Source organism: Blennius ocellaris (assembly GCF_963422515.1).
Source record: "Blennius ocellaris genome assembly, chromosome: 14".
NCBI classification, from domain to species: Eukaryota; Metazoa; Chordata; class Actinopteri; order Blenniiformes; family Blenniidae; genus Blennius; species Blennius ocellaris.
Genome location: NC_137663.1, coordinates 19,781,061 through 19,799,051, shown reverse-complemented (window position 1 = coordinate 19,799,051; position 17,991 = coordinate 19,781,061). Strand labels below are relative to the sequence as shown.

The 17,991-nt window shown below is 40.6% G+C and overlaps 1 protein-coding gene across 1 annotated transcript; it reads left to right on the top strand.

Annotated features, from left to right (window-relative positions):
• The first annotated feature begins 10,790 nt into the window (after positions 1–10,790).
• LOC308139660 (transgelin-like) lies at positions 10,791–15,822 on the top strand. The gene is made up of 5 exons (XM_080509132.1): positions 10,791–10,942; positions 14,051–14,237; positions 14,328–14,499; positions 14,622–14,724; positions 14,814–15,822. The coding sequence occupies exons 2-5, from the start codon at positions 14,058–14,060 to the stop codon at positions 14,965–14,967; spliced, it is 609 nt and encodes a 202-aa protein (XP_080365258.1). The 5' UTR covers positions 10,791–10,942; positions 14,051–14,057; the 3' UTR covers positions 14,968–15,822.
• The last annotated feature ends 2,169 nt before the right edge of the window (positions 15,823–17,991 follow it).

Below are 17,991 nucleotides of genomic sequence, written 5' to 3'. Positions count from 1 at the left end.
AGTTACTGTACATAGATGAAATGTAATAATTACAACTTAGCCTTTTCCTTATGCGGTATAGGTAGGCTTTTACATGGGTGGGAGAACAAGAGGGTTTGGGTGGTTATGACGATTAATCATAGATTGCCAGCTTTAAAAATATGTATTAATAATGTGCTCTTTGTTATGCCTACACCCTAATGGAGACTATATGTTCCGAGAAGTGTTTTCCCCTTTATGGACTTTGAAAAAGGCATGTTACTGAAGCATAACTAGAATGGATAGACTATGACATGTAACTTTAAGAAGAGACCGTTTTATTTATTTGCATCCTGCTCCTGTGAAATGTAATACTCAGCATGCATGAAGATGAAAAATATAAAGAGATATGAACATAGAATATCATTATGGGAATACTGGAAGTGAATACCTGAAAGGCGCCACAATTGCAGCAATAATTATATAAATATATAGTATGTGAAAACAAATATGTGAATAAATTATTATGCAGTGATTTTGGTTGTGTTGTGTTTAACAAAGATGTGATAATTACAACGGTTTGTTGCCATTTTACTTTTTACGCTGATGTTACGAGGTAAGTTAAATTACACAGAAACTCCACAACACTGCATCACACACATCAGAATAGGAATATACCATCGCGACAAATGCACCATGGTGTAATTTATCAGCGGGGGATATAAACGCCACACACCCCCCTCTTCTTCTCAGTTATTTTTCATTGCAAAGGGGATAAAATTCATCTCCCTTTCCAGCAGACCGGATAACACACATCAAATTCATGTATTTTCAAATTCAAGTGAAGCAGGGGCTGCTCACTCTCACACATCTCACGAGAGAGTGGGGAGTGAAATGCACTTAACTAAGATTACACACTGCACATACTTTTATCTCATGCAGCATAGCACATTTTGGTTGACGCTGAACTTCCTAGGGAATTTCATATGAAGATAATCAGTTGTTAATGGCTGCCAGGCACCATAGGGAATAAAAAGCATTATCACACCTGGGCGAGTAAGAGTCTTTTTATATAGTAAATGAGGTATAAGTCAAGTGGATAGGTAATTATATATAGTTCTTCAACTGTCATATCACCTACAATTATAATTGTTCACTACAGTGTATCATATGATGAAAATTGGAATTTGTATTAAATTTAATTAATTTGCCTTTTAATAAAAAAAACCAAACATTAGATTTAATCTTCAGTTAGTGTACTTTTAATAATGCTGTTAGGCAGTGCTTTGAAAATGCTACATAACCATGGAACCATCACTCACCCAATACATAGACATTTACTATCCGCCACACATCCGGGTGGTGTTATAGTAAAATGTAAGCTGTAGGATACATCCAAACTGTATATCCGTCATCGAGCACATGCTGAATACAATGCAGAACTTCCAGTTGCACAGATTCAAAACCTGCTTGAACATTTATTATTCATCTCAGAGAAATGATACATCTCTGAGAGATGCATCTGCACACTCTGTGGGTTCCTGAGGATGAATTATAGATTTTTAATCTGTTCACTTCAATGTTATAAGACTCCTGAGAGGAATGCATGGGCCACAAAACAAGAAAGAAGTTCCCACTGTGAGTACCTCAATGTTTCCACGGGGAAAATATTCATGCTATTGTTTCTGGTGCTCCTTGTGACTCAGCTAAGTTATTAGATTGAACCTGATAATTTCAGTAATGAGGAAGGTTACTGAGGGAGAGAAGAGAGAGGTGTGGGGGTGGTGAGCCTTTTAGTGTTATTAAACCTTCCGTCAGTGCAGGCGGCATGTAGCCACATCCTGGGAAATACTGAAAGCCCGGTAGGACCAGAGGAAGAGGGACAAGGGTAATGGAGAGGAGTGTTAATAAAGTTGATTGTCTGATAGGATGTAGAATATTGAATGTGGTGGTTATTCATTCACTTAAGGGCCACGCTGTGTTCTTACTGACATGTGGTTTGCTATGATTGACTCCCGGTTGTGTGATATACATTTTGATACACAAGAGCTAAACATTAACATGTGCGCACACGCACACACACACACACACACACACACACACACACACACACACACACACACACACACACACACACACACACACACACACACACACACACACACACACACACACACACACACACACACACACACACACACACACACAGATGCAGAGCTGATAAATGCCTAAATAAAAGCTTTCCTGAGGATGTAACCAGGTCGGTTGCTGTGGCGACAGGAGGGCAGTAATGATGTTAAACACCACAGAGACTCCAGCAGTAAAGGGCAGAAACAGCACTGCACCATATCTACTGTGGCTCCTCAGAAGCAGAACCTGCAGAAGAAAAAAAAACACTCAAGTTCCCACTTAAACATGGTAAAAGTTGGAAACATGCTGTGCCATGCTTATTTCTTCAGCGCTCCAGCTGCAGCTGCATGACCTCCAGATCAGGTAAGGAGCGCAGGTAATTGCTCACTGAAGATGTGTTTACCTATGAGAACCTCAAATAATGAAGTAGAAAGAAGAAATAACATATTTTGCAAATGACTGAAAGTGCAAAAGAAAGCATGGACTGTTGTTCAGAAAATAAATGATTTCCTAGTTCCAAAGTATTGTAATGCTGTAGTGAGTGTTGCTATGAAAAAAGCTGTCAGTCAACCTCCATACGAGCCAGTGCTCACTGCAGCTCTTTAGGAATGATGCACATTTGCATTAACTTCAGTTCATCCTACCTGCTAACTCATGCATTAAAGCGTGCAAATAGATGACTGACAGCATTGCGCAATCATGAGCACTGCAAGTGCACTGCAAGAAGACGGCGAGCAACGTAGAAAAAAAAGCTCAAAATCAGCAAATATATGATAAACGTCCTCAAACATAAGCAAAAATGTTCCGAAAGAATTTAGGAATGCATTTCGTGAAGGTATGCTGTAAAACTATGAACCACACTATACACTTGATACACTCGTTATCAAATCTGAAGGTGAAGGAGCATTGGATTCGGAATGAACTAATCTTTGTTACTATCAGTGATTCACTTTTTATTCTGAAGTATCAGAATATTGTAATGTCCCTAAAACCAAATTCAAACCCAGCATGAAAGAAAAATGCACAAATCACTAAGACATACAATAAACGACATTCTATGCTGCCTTCCCGTTGCTGTGGTGATCGCAGAGCATTTTACAAGGTAAAGCACCGACTCGCTCATCCTGATTCATCATAAAGAGGCTTAACGGCCCTCATTTACTCTCCAAACTGCTGCCCTGCAGTATTGTGAGTCAGAATCACTCGATCCTTTTCTTACACTTTCCACAAACATGCCTCAGTGTGCTGCCTGGCTGACTTCACTTTTTCCTCCTCTGATTAAATCACTTTGATTGTACTTTTTGTATGTCTACTCTTTATTTTCTATGCTGTATATTTATCACCTGGTAAATTATCAATCTACTCCCTTTGCCTTTTTTTTTTTTTTTTTTTTTATTAATGACTGGAGAGCAAGGAAAAAATGGGAGGCTTGTGTCATGTGTTATTCTATTTTTGCAGACACGTAGATATGTGTGGGTCTCCCAGTTTAAGTCTTTGTGAATCCCAACAGGTATAGCAATATAAGGTGGCCATGGCACAGAATGTCTGAGGCTTTATGTGACTTTCAATCTTCTGAGCAGACATGTCATTTAGAAAAATACATAGATTCCCCTGCCCGTCTGTTATCATTGTGAACACAGTCATAATTACATGATCTGCGGCCTACTCTCTCCAGCTGAATCATCATCACCCAAGTGATAAAACAGCATTAGGGGTGGCATCATTTCATTATTCGTCCCCTGTTCCTTCTATGTCTCCCTCTCTGCCTTGTCACTCATTCATGAAGATGGAATTAGAGTTGGCTCTTTTGGAGTCTGCTCCACTTCTTGTCTTCTAATGTCTCAGGCCATCAATTTGTGTCAGTCTCTATTTTGATCCCTGCAAGCCACTCGGTCTCCTTCAGCGATATCCCCGCTTGGCACAGGCTCTTTGGTCTGCCTCTCTCTCTCTCGCTCTCTCTGTCTCCATCTGGTCCTCTCCTCCTCCACCTGACTCCTTCCTCTTTCTTTCCACTGCTTCGTTCAACTCCCTGTTTCTCTCTGCCCTCCTGCCTTCGTCTGACCTTCTCTGTCCTCACTCATATAGGCCAGCACAGCCTCATCCATCTGAATCTTACTAGAAATCAACATTTATTCCAGTTATTCATTTTCCCTTCAGTATTTGTTTTTATCCTTGTTTACATATGTCAAAGATACTGAGAGAAATGTCATATCTTCTTTGCTGCGAGAAAGCTCTTTCCTTATCCTTTCCACTTGCAGACTTTGACTCAGACTTTTCCCCTTTTCTCCCATCATGAAGGATTTTCTGTCTTTCTTTCTCAGAAAGACTGCTGACAATAATCTATTCTCCCCAGAGTTCTCCAGCTTCAGTTGCCTCTTTTCATAAACCTGTCATCACTAGCTTGACATCTCAACTTGCCTCTCTCTCCCAGCTGATAATCCTCGAAACATCATATCCATAAAGCACACAGGAATCATTCTTTGTCTGATTATAATATTTGAAGCAGAAAAGCTATTTGCCTTCACCCATCTAGGCCCAATCATGACAGTTCTGGCATCTTACCGGCTTAACAAACTGTGTGAAGGACAGATTTGGGGTATGTTTCAAAAATAACTCCTCAGCCATTTCTGCAGTATGTCTGAATTGGACTTCAAGACTTTTGTTTTAGAAAAGTAATAGTTGTGGTTTTGTTTTTTGTTTTTGGGGGGGGCTACTAGTCTTATGACATTGAAAATTAATTGCTCAATGACATATTGATTCATTCTGGGAGTTGCCCTGTTAACAGAACATTAAACAAGTTCCAAGAAAAGACACAACAATCATGCTTCCATCCACCCACACCATCCCAGTGATATGATTTCCCCAGCATGCCCTGCTCTCGCCTGTAAGCACGATTTACCTGAGTGAAGCCGTTTGTCTCTGTGGGTCTGTGAGAAAGCTTGAGAATTCTGATAGGAAACTGGATCGCTGCCAATGAGATTCCCAAATATGTGCAATATTCCCAGCCATTAAAACACGCACAGACACAGACCACCAGCCTTAAGGTGACTGTACCGTGAGATATAAGTATGTCTGTGATCACCGCTTAAAATTTGTTGTCTTGTGTATAATTAAAGCAGTTTATGTAAGTGAGCAGCGACAGCCTGCGGTAATCCCCTGACAGTGTCAGAGTATTCACTACTGCCACCTCACCGCACTGAGCTGCTATAATCTACAGCTACTAACATCAAAACAACAGCCAGTAGAGTCCCAAAGAGGCAAAATGCAGAAATAAGTCATCATTCTTTGTTTATTTCCACAATTCATAACAAGCTTTTCTCATACACATAGATGCCACCAAAACAACTGCTTGACTCTTTGATAGCATCATTTATTTGTAATAACATAGTTATTCTTGTGGATGCCATGTGGTTGTCACCTTCAATTCATCGGAGAGGGACTGTCAAATTTATGGTTGTCGAAATCCACTTTGCGCAGTGTGGCAGGTGATAAACTTAAAGGATTCCAAAAATAGTCTGTGAAGACTTTACTCATGTCCCCAGTGACCCTTCTGGAAGGATTATATCCCTTCAGATTATATATGTCCAGTGGGTCCAGGGTGAGTTAATCCTTCTCAAATGGCTGCTCTCAATGTGTGCATACAAAATAACAAAATAATACTGAAAAGTACTGCTCCTCGACCACTTCCCACCAAATCAAGTGACATTTTCTCTCAAGAGACGCAAAGTAAAAACAGACCAGCTGAAGATTAACATATGAAAATGTCTACACATCCCTCACATTATCTTTACAAAGCCTGCTTAGGCTCTCTGAATGCTTTCAATGGGACCCAAGATTTCCACTGCAGCCGTAAATTCGGGCAATACGCAAACATTGAGCCGTATTTGTCAACTCTGTTGTCAACATGACATCTATTATTAGTGTTCGTGAAAAGCTCTATATTGTGATTTAACTATTATTATATTGTTCTGATATTGGTTGACTGTGAAGTTTTTGGTCAAAAGAACATGAAAAGAATCAAGGGGATGATGTAATCTGTGTATGTAATCTTCCGATAATGCAATATTGTTTTAATCAATGTGAAAATAGGATTTGTGTGTGAAATTTCCATGTTCTCCCTGTACATTGGTGGACTTCCTCCAGGAATAACACTTTCCTTTCACATTCCAAAAACATGTGTTTGAGGATAAATTCATCACTCTAAAATATCGTCAACTTTGATTGCCTAAAATTGCCATGCGACACCAAATTAGATGAAATGGTATAAAATGAAATAGCTTTTGTCATATTAGATCTCCAGAGTTAGTTCTTTATACCAATACCGATACACAACAACGATTAAACATAGTTTTCCAGTGAACATTCCTATAATATAAATTCCTATATCAAATTGTAAACACTGTTACCACAGTTCATCTGTTCTGGGTGATGGCAACGACGACAACACCCTGGGCAGGTCGCCAGCCTGTCACAGGGCAAACACATATAGACACACAACCACACTGACAGCTCACACCGAGGGGCAATTAAGCATCACCAATTGACCTCATGTGCATGTTTTTGGACTGTGAGAGGAAACCGGAGAACCCGGAGGAAGCCCACCCATTTTTATATATATGACACACTTCAAAAAGAAAATAGAAAAGTCCATTTGTTTTTCACAGCGGTGCAAATCTTGGTGCACTCACAGTACTGTTTCGCTCACATTTTTGCCTGATGATACAACAGTCAGCAAGACTGCTGTGGTCTGTGTTTGCCTCATGACGGCACTGAAGACCATTTGTACACGCAGGACTGCTCATGAACCTTTTGCTGGCAATTTCTCCCTCAGCACCCATCCCCCACTTAAGCACCTCTGCCTCTGCCTTCTGGATCAATAAACAGAGGTCACATAAATTAAGTCTAAGTCTAATCTTATTTTGCAATTGTGCCATGATAGCATGCAGTTGGCATCCATCAGCGCTGTGCAGCGCATTCAGAAAGTCAGAATGCAGATAATCACAGTGCAGGTAAGACCTTTTGTTGAGGCATGAGAATTTAGAAGGACCTACAGGAATGCAGGTAAATGTTCCCGAAGAGAGGCTACAATCATCTGATTTTAATGTAAACAAGAGATTTCAGCCGTGAGAAACTAACGCACCACATCCCCACCTCGACCGTATCTATTGCGAGGCAATTATTTTCTGCACAACTGGTTCCCGTCTCACAGCATTATTACAGGGAGGAGGTGGAGAGCAAAAGATTTATATGGACATTTAGGGGTCAGAGTTCGGAGAGAGTGTCAGCAGAGTGAATATGTGCAGTGGGTAAGACCACACAGCACCTCCAAGAGGACCAAATTATACATTGCACCTCTTGTGTATGATAAACATGTAAAATCCCTGGTGTCATTAGGGAATAATGAAGTCATCAAGCATGTTAACAGTCTGTCTGCCATATGTAGGGGGTCAAACTGGTTAAACATGGCACAGTATTTAAAACCACTCCTCTCGTGTGGTCATCCGGCTCTGCAGCACAGACTGAATTTGTATTGACTGTAATTTAAACAAATGCTCCCCACTGCCTAACTGGTGTTTCGTCTTCGAGGATCAGGCACCGCCGGACCACCTGCAGTCCTAATCTGCTCCACGTTATTCAGCCTCATAATTTGGCATCACACCTCCTGCGGCTCTGTGGATAAAATGTCGTGAATATGACAGTGCATGTAAATGTGAGCTTCACATGGTGAGCAAGGTCATTCAACCTGATGGATACTTTTTCATCTCTTGTCCCTCAAGATAAAAACACACTACTCCATTTGGTGCATTAAATATCGTCACGATAAGTTTGTCTTTTGTAAGGAAAATAAATATTTCTATCTGTCCTTGACCTCAGTTTGCAGAGACTTGATTGTACGGAGATGAAGTGTACACAATCATGTCAGCATTAGTTTCAAGCTGGCATTTAGCCACAGAAGCCATTACAGAAATATGCAAACATAATGAAGGTCCAATACAATGAGTGGTGCTAAAACATCACCAAAGGTTAAAAGAACAGGCAGCATCTTTGGACCGCATCCAAAAGTAATTTTTTTCTGTTTTTATGATAAAGTAAAATAAAGTAAAGTAAAGTTTTTCGACGTGAAAATGTGTTTTCTGACAATCTTTTGTCTCAGTCTCCTTCTGGTGTTATAAAACAGAGTCAACCAGAGGACACACACTCTTCAAGGCACATTACTAGTCACATAGTTTTACACATGCAATTGGTTCAGATATAGCATGAAACCTTTGAGCCTACAGCCATGTTAGCAACGGTCTGGCTTCAACTAAAATGTGATCATCTATGCTCACAACAGTCATCTCTTTAGTATGTTTGAACGTGTAAACTTATAATGGTGGGGATGTCAGGAAAACCTGGGCAAAAATCAAAGCACGTGCAAAAAAACAAACAAAACTGAAACTTATTTGTCATCTTTTCATATCAGACCAGTGATTGCTCCACATTGTTTACAACTCTCTAAAATCAACAGCCAAGAAAGATGTTTCGGAACGTCCTGTTTTTGTTTTGTTTGTTTTTGACTGAATGTTGGTGTTTCCCTAAATAATTTTGATCTCAGGCTGGAGAGAGCCAAAACCTTGGGTGTGCCCCTTTTCACCGATGCTCCGCTAATTTGGGGCGGGGGGGTGGGGGTGTGTGTAACTGCTTGCAGATTTTACACCTGGACGACATCACAGTGTTGGGTCCACCGGGCAGCTTTTTTCAATTAGCAGCTCTCAGCATGATTTTCAACACCCAGCAGTGTGTTCATCTACTTGCAATTAAATACAATTATGCTTGTCCTCAGTACAAGGTTAACCATGGAGAGCACAATTTATCAAATTCCTCTTATTTGAAGAAAATCTCAGAATGTTTCTGGTTGGAATATAATGCTGATTTTAGCTTTTGCTGCCTTTGCCGGAGAAGAAACAATAAGGAGATACTACTTATCCTTTGCCACCAGATGTTGCTGTTGTGCAGAAACAGCCTGTACAGAGACAAACAGGAGGTGTAACTGGGATTTATGCACAGCCACAACATTTAGTATGCATTAAGCAATCTGAGTAAAGAATGTCAGGATGGACTTGACATCACCATGACAGCTTTAGGACTGCTGCTGGATTCAATCTATAGTGTGAAAATGCAGTGCATCAAAACAGCACAATGCAAGTTGTTATCATGGTGGTGAGAAAGAGTCACTGAGTGTGTTTGCCCAGAGCTCACTGGCGTGTGGAATTTTTCACATTTGTGCATTTTCTCCATTTACAGATCTGTTGGATAACATGTCATTCAATCCTTCAAGTACCTTTAAAGCTGGCAAAAGTCCACACATTCATGAAGTGCCAACGCTTGAGGCTCCAACTCTCTGTAAAACAAACAAGTTAAAATTGTTTTTTTGAGAACAGTTTTTGTTTTTGCCTCTGGCTTTAAATATTATCCTAAATAATGGTCTGAGTGGCTCTATTAAAGTTTCTTCCCCTATGTCGAAGAGGAAGCACAATAAAGTTATGTGAAAACTTCATCAGATGAAAAACAAGGACAACACTCTCAGTTCCCACGTTTGTTTACCTGTAAGCAAAGCTCAGCAGATTAAACCTTCATTACAAGGGGCTGTTTTGCTTCACTTGGTGATCTGAACATGGTCCGACATTTACTTGTTATGAAAGTTAAACCAAACTCAAACAAAGAGTGAAAGTCATGAGAGTGGAAGTACAGTTGGCAGGAGGTTTAACTTTTTTTTCCCTTTTACTTGCAGGCTAGAGGAAACATCACTGTGCCCAATAAAACCTCTTAGTTTCCAAAGAATCAGTGAACTCTCTGGGTGTGACTGAAAATCAATCACAGGAAATGACAGGCATCTCTGACGACACAATCATGTTCCAGCATTTCCCAACACCTACATACGTGTACATAACTGATGGGTTCACTCTCACACTGCCAGTGTGTCAGTGTCATCACATGTGATGTCATTCTTCCAGGTTAAAGGCCCGTCAGGCTCAGACTTGTTGCTCTCGAAGGGCCAGACAAGGCTGGAATGTCTCGGAGGGAATGTCTCTTCTTGTCGTATGAACTGCTTGCAGCACCTCTATTGAAACCACGCACAGGGACAAGAGCTGGCTTCAGTTATTAGGACTTGCATTGTGGGCTGTCAGGGGAGGAAAAATGTAGTGATACATAACCTCTTGCCTCTATTTCCTCTTTGTGGAGTCCTGAACTCAACAGAGAGGAGGGGATTCACATTCCACAGCTGCCTGCTGTCTCTTTCGGTTTCAGGCCGATCTGAACACCACTCAAACACCACCAGTTTGAATAAAGGCATAAAATATTCTCCTGCATGTGCTTCACTGCTCTCTAATTACTCTAACTGCCTTCCTGTGCTCTATTAAACCCAGCTATTCTCCAGGATTTTATCATCCATACCTCCCCCTCTTTCCCCCCCTAATCCCGTCTTGTTCTGCAGCGGTGGAGGGAGAAATTTGGAGAATTCTTTTCACTGACCACACCAAACTCTCGAGTCACATGTCCTGTTTTTCCTTCCCGGCCTTCTCCTAAATAAGGAATTACAATTTGAGTGGGGAAAAAGAGAACGGGCGTATGGGCGGGACATGGAGTGAAATAAGAGGACCTGAAGGCGTATCTCTCTCTCTCTTGCTCCCTCTTTCTGTTGAATGTGGTGAAGTCACACATTCGAGAGGAGGGTGCTGTATTAGAGGAGCTGTATTTATACTGGCAGCCCTGTCCTGTGCACTCTGCACTGAGTTGTGGAGGAAGAAGAAGAGCGGACCACTGCAACACAAGCCAACGCGTACCTGATTTTACCTGAAATCTACCACACAAAGTAAGCAAACGCTCCGGGTCTCTTTGTTTCTTTCCTCTGTTGCTCTTTGTTTTGTCATCAATCTCAGTCTTGCTGGCAGACAAGATTCCTTTGTGGAGCTTGTGGTCATATCTGCACAGGAAACAGGGAAATGTATAAGATATACTACAAGCTACCCTCTGCTCTGTTCCTTTGTCCCTCTTGCACATTCTTGTTCATACTCATTCCAAACTCTGAGTTAATGATTAAACTTCTAGTTAAATTTCTCCAGAATGAGCTCGTAAACTCTTGCATTATAAAATCCTTCCCAACAGTCCTCTAACCACTATCAGCATGTGCTCACGACATGTGAGGCCCAACAGATTCACAGATTGTCAACAGGTTGAGCCTTCTTATCGTTGTTTTGTGACAATCTATGTCAAGTCCTTGTTCAATATAAGGTATGAACAATAGGCGTTCGGTTCAAGGAACAGCGGTGAATCTCATTGTCTCATTGTCACATGTGTCGTCTGATTTCAGGGTCGTTCCAAAGTTTATTAAGGTGACTGTCACTCTTTGTATTGTTCACTATCTGTGGAGATAAGATACACCGATGCAGAGCACTAAATTAGTAACGACAGTGGAGGGCAAAGACAACACAGGTTTTCAGAAATGAGTTGGTGATGCTGTGTTGTACAGCGCTGTTGCAATAAGGAAGGAAAATATCTTGAAACGGATGACCGCAAGTCATCGTGATATAAAAGTTCAAGAAAATGGGCGGGCAAGGCGACGGATGATGAATGTAAAATTAAACCACAGTTTCGTTGGGGTCAAACGTCGAACAATCTAGTAGCATATGGGAGAATCTCAGAAACCCGCCACTGTGCAAATATTTTGAATGAATGAGAACAAACAAAACCAACAATTTTATACAGTTTCAGGTCTGAGATGGAAGAATAATGGTGAGTGTTGTTGTGGCATTTCTACCGCAAATATGTTAACGAGGTATGCTAATGTGAATAAACTTCCGGTAGATTTCATGAGTCACAGCAATGATGAGATACACATGGCCTGACAGTCACATTACTGAAGATAATTTGATCATTTAGATGCATTAGAGACACTGCCTATATTTAAAGGGGAATCACATGTAGCTTCAAAACCGGGCAATAAAAGTAACTGTATTACTAAATATACCACATAACCTTATGATCCTCATTTCCCCTATTTACTGATCTCCTCAGTGACCTCATCAATACACAGCAGGGTGGAGGTGGGAATGGGAGACTTGTAGTTATGTCTATGATTACAAGCTGTTCTTTCTAACCACTAGGCCGCTCCCAACTGTTTTTGTTTTTTTTGTCAAGTGTACAGTGCTCCATAATCTCGCAAGACGCCCAATCACACACCTACACACACACACACACACACACACACACACACACACACACACACACACACACACACACACACACACACACACACACACACACACACACACACACACACACACACACACACACACACACACACACCCTACTTGAAAAGCCTGTACTTGCTGGAGTTCACCGTTAGACTTTTGTCTGAGAACTTTAGAAACAAATGTGAACGGGTGCAGAATAAGAGCGGCCTGATGTAATGTCATTGCATTTAATTTGCGGTTTACATGTGTGGCTTATGACTCAAAGTGCTGGGTAGACAAAGAAAGTTATCTGCGTGACAGGGCCGCTCCTCATCGCTCGGAAAGATAAGTCCTGATGTCTGTAGCAGCTGGATGTTCTCTGAGCATGCCGGGACACCGCAGATGGAGGTGCTCTGATTGGGAAACATCAGACTCGTTTGGATAGACGCATCGCACAAATCACTAAATAATAAACATGTTGAAAGATAAGGAAGGCATTCATCCTCCACATGCTTCGAGAACCACTACTAACCTTTTAGAATGGACTGAGACAATGTGATCTGTTATAGCTACACTGCAGTACTTTGTTACTTCCCGATAGTTTGTTACATATTGTTGTCTCTGTTTTACAAGAGACAAACAAAATCCACGGTGCAAGCTTTATTTTTCATGCAAAAATGTTCTTCTTCACATTCTTGTACGGAGACGAACCTTTTCAGAATCAAAAATGAAACAGATTTCCAACATGTGCGCAAGAAAAACAAATTTGAGTTTTGTCATCAACAATCATTTAGCTTTAAAGTGAAAAAGTAAAGTCTAACATCAGTTATCTCCCCGTTATCTGAGTCATATCAGAAATGGCAGTCTTGCGTAACTTTTCCCTTTGGATCTATAAAAGCATTCCGTTAATGTGTACACTGATGGTTTCATGATTTAATTGACTTAATGTAGGGAGTGTTTCTGAAAGGCTGTCACCATAGTGAAAAAACATTGCATTGTTGTGCTTCGACTCCTTTGTACACATAGATACTTTTGTCAGGAAGGGTGGAAGGAAGTGACAGTTGAATGAGCAAACAGGATGCAGGGAGAGGGGCGGTCCTGCCGAAGCCGACAGGAAGCTCGTGCTGCATTAAGAAGCGAAACGGGGCGACCGTAATTGCTTGCAGAGAGCAGCAGGGTTTTAATTCCTCAATGCGTTTAGCAGTTCATAAACTGTCTTTGGTAAATAACTGCACTTGTACGGTCTGGATACGGGAAATATCAGTATTGCTCTGCGTTCATATTGAGCATTATATGACAATGAATCCAATAAATGATTGATAATTAAATGTTCAGGTTTTGAAAATTAGTGAAATGTCAGTTAAAACGTGGTATGATTGGACAGTTTTTCCATCCCCTTTTTATTGAGTCTTGTGAGTTGAGCACAGTAACTATTTCTCTAATCAGATTTTTGGGTTACATTAAACTGGAAAAAAAAAATCGAAGAGCCATAAAACCTGATTTATTTTTCTTCTAAAAGTATATGACTGATATCTTGTTTCTCATTTTATTGTCTGCCATTTATTGAATACTGAAAACCCTTGCTTGTTCTGACAGCAGGTCCAGAATGTGGGTGTGAGCAGGGTTGGGATTAGTATATGAACACTGTTGTTTCTCGTCAATGTTTGTAACTAAAAGGGGAGAATACACTCTGTGGGAGTAAAGCTTGACGAGCTGACAAAGCTAAAACTGACTTTTCTTTTGGACAGAATCAACATGTCAAACAAAGGTCCCACATACGGTCTGAGCCGTGAGGTTCAGAGCAAAATCGATAAGAAATACGACACGGAGCTGGAGCAGAAGCTTGTGGAGTGGATCATGGCACAGTGTGGCCCCGGAGTGGGTCAGCCCGCACCGGACAGGACGGGCTTCCAAAACTGGCTGAAGGACGGATGTGTGAGTGTTGGTTGGAGTACATTTTCACATCATAATCCACACATGCGCAGTGTGCTAAAGTGGATCTGCTTCATGCTGTTCAATGTCTAGGTGCTGTGTGAGCTCATCAACAGTCTGCATGGAGCCAGCAAGCCCATCAAGTCAATCAAGACCTCCAGCATGGTGTTCAAGCAGATGGAGCAAATCGCCATCTTTCTCAAAGCTGCCGAAACCTACGGAATCACCAAGACTGACATGTTCCAGACAGTGGACCTGTTTGAAGGTAAGATAGACTGCAGACATCCTGTGTGTTGGTCCAGGAATATAGCTTTAGAATGGAGCAGGTTGATCTTCCCTGTGCATCTCTGTGTCATCTGTTCATGGTGAACCTCTGCATGTCTACAGGCAAAGACCTGGCTGCTGTGCAAAGGACCCTGATGGCTCTTGGGAATTTGGCCGTCACAAAGGATGATGGGCTTTACAAAGGCGACCCGAGCTGGTTCCACAAGTGAGTCTGAGCAGGGTAACGATAAAGGGTGAACACGGGTGGAGAAGTGGGAGTGGATACTGAGAGACGTTTTGTTTGTCCGCTCGCAGAAAAGCACAGGAGAACAGGAGGGAATTCACAGACGAGCAACTGAGCGAAGGCAGAAGCATCATCGGTCTGCAAATGGGCACAAATAAAGGAGCATCTCAGGCTGGCATGACAAGCTACGGACTTGGCAGGCAGATCATCAACAACAACCCCTGAAACCCACGGCGTGCAGAAACCCTCCTCCCTCTGTCGTCTGTAAACACCGAGCAGCCAGGAGGGAGAAAATCTGACTCTGACCATGGCGATGAGGAAAAATGTGACCTACGTGTTTTTAGGACTAAACTGGATCAAAATAGGGACCAAAGAGAAAATGTGCACTAACCCAACACACGTTATGTTGAGCACACACACACAAATTTGGGAGAAAAAAAAAAAGCTATCGTTAGAAGTAAAACATTTAAAAATGTATTTGCCCAAATTGCTTTGTGTAAAATAATTATTTTGCTGATAGGATCATTTCAGTTATTTTGCATGTTTAAACCATCGTTGAACTTACAACACAATGGGGATGCTGGGCAGATTATCGGATTGTTAAATCTGCTTAAAATGATCTTGCGGAGATTTGAAGCTCGCATGAAAAGAAGTAATCTATCACTTAACAAGTCATTTTATTCTATAACAACGTGGCATTACTGAGGCGTCGGTCTGCAGTCAATTCAAATGTTGACCACTTGGTACATTCGAGGACACGTCAAGGTCTGAGAAGACGGATCCATCATGGTATTTATACTACAGTGTCCTTGTTGGCTATTTGTTCAACTGCTAATGTTTCCCATCTAACAGTGCAGTAACCGGTTCTTTGTAGTATTACTGAATCCGTCATCACAGATAGTTGTGGAGCTGTTTAATTCCTCTGCAAAGATTACTTATCCCATGCAAGTGTGCAGTCTCTAATGCTCAGCTACATCCATCATCAGGAGTCCTTTCTAATCAAAATGTTGGACCATCTTTTTTTGCAGTTATTAGATTATGGAGAAGCATGATGAATTGCAAATAAAGCTTGACTTTACATAAAAAAAGGCCTCTTGTGTGATGAAAAGACTACCTTAGATAGAAGGACGTATTCTTGGTGTCCACTGCTGATCTCACTGTGACTCGACATTCTTGATAAACAAGAAATTAGATGAAACACTTTGTCTTGCAACCTGTAAAGAAGTTAACAAAATGAAAGGATTTAAAAGAAAAATAAGGACTAATTGAAGATATGTTGATGAACCTATGTTGGCTGGTTGGACGCAGACATCTATCACTTCCTATCATGAAAACCAACTCAGGTGAAGTGGAAAGACAGAATGAAAAAAAAAATTGTGGGATTCACACACAACACTGCTACTTTAAAAAGAAACTCGGGAATTAAAAAAAAAACCCCAGAAGATTAAAGTGACTTAAAAGTTTGAACAGTTACAAAAATAACTCCTTTCACTTTCCTTCATCAGAACAGGAAATGTAAATTCAGAAGTGTGAAACATTGACAAGTTTCAAGATACAATCTGACACAAGCTATTGTTTTCTCTTGTAAGGAAACAGAAAAATACTCTCCTGTATTTGGTGACATTAATATTAAGGGATTCATTAAGATGTCTAATGCTACCAATTTTCCTCTGATGCAGTTTAGTCAATGCTGATGAGTCCAGGGTGCATCAGTCTCCACAGGTCAACAGCGGCAGCAGCTAAAGCCCAGACAGTCATTTCTAATGCGTGCTTCATACCACATGGCTCAGAATGTCATCAGTAACAAGGTTCACCAGAACGTTACTCTGTAACAGTCACTCTCGAAAGGCTTTGAACAAACCTGCCCAGTTTCAGGAAAACTGCGTCCATGTCACTTCAAGCAAAACTAAAAATGCAGAAAGAGATATTGTTTCGGTTTATCCAAAACTTAAATCACACTATTATTAACATTTATAATTCAAAATATCACTTTTGCATATTTTCACACAGTAGTTGGACTATGGTCATACACAGGATACCAGGATATATTTTAATTTATCCAGAAATGCAAGAACTGAACGCTTTCGTCCCTTTTTCCCCAAGAAGACTTAACTTTCTATATCTGTCAGTTCTCCCTTAAAAACAATGTGTGTTTGTTGATGGTACTATGACACACTGGTTAATCTTGTCTGTGATATGACATATTGACTAGTATATGGACAGGAAGATCCAACGATCAGCTTTTTGTTTTCTGGTTTTCATTTAATTGCCTCAATTTCATCTGAGAGTGATAGTCATGAGAAGCAGACATGTTAACATTAAAAGGCTAATTAAAGAGCATTCATGGTTAAGAAAACACTGTTGAGGAATTCTGAAAGAAGAAGTAATATTATGTGTTTCTGCTTTGAATTAACCACACATACTCAACATCGGCTTTTCTACATTTTGGCTGGATATTTCCAGAATTAACGCCTCATAAACACGAGGAACAATATTTGAGTCGCTTCCTAAACAAAGGATAACTTCTGTTTCAGAGTGCATAGTTTAAACAGCCATTAATCTCGGATGACATAAAAATTGTTTCATTATTAATAAATGTTTGAGGAAGCACCTCATTAATTATTCATCAGCTTATTACACTAACAACCTTTAAATAATATATGTCATGACTTTGCAAACTTATCAATCATTCCTTGTAAAGTAATGGATCATTGAACTGGGTCATTTTTAATAGTCAATTTATGGCTAATTGGATGTTTCAAATACCCTGCATAAAATAGTTCTTTAGAATAATCGACTGAGTTAAGTGCTACGGCTAATGTGAGCTGAATCATGGTCGGGCGATAGCAGTTAATACTGAGGATGATTTGTAACTCGATCTGTGCAAATAAATTCAGCAGTTCCTGTTTGTTTTATCTTTGTGCAGCGAGCACGACTGTAATGGAGCGAGACATGTTGGGTGATGCTTTGTTTTTTTTACTTGCAGCTAGAAGCGTGTGGAGGTATTTTAACACAGAGACTTTGATAAGTGGTTTGATTTTCAAATGTTGATTGTCTTTTTTTTCTTTTTCATCCATACCTCATATAGTCTCAGTGTCTTCAAGGTTCTTTCATGTATGTTTTAGAAAAGTCTTTTTGACGCAGGAGGTAATTCCTCTTATTTTCATGGAGGTTTAATGAAACCGTAGAAACGCCAGCACATCGCTGGCCTCAGCGTAGAAGAATGTGCTTTGTTGCCATACTGGGACA

Bases quoted from the DNA above. Each gene is read 5' to 3' on its own strand.
- LOC308139660 (XM_080509132.1), top strand. From the start codon at position 14,058: ATGTCAAACAAAGGTCCCACATACGGTCTGAGCCGTGAGGTTCAGAGC. The intron at 14,238-14,327 runs GTGAGTGTTGGT...TTCAATGTCTAG, and splicing joins ACTGGCTGAAGGACGGATGT to GTGCTGTGTGAGCTCATCAA. The intron at 14,500-14,621 runs GTAAGATAGACT...GCATGTCTACAG, and splicing joins GACAGTGGACCTGTTTGAAG to GCAAAGACCTGGCTGCTGTG.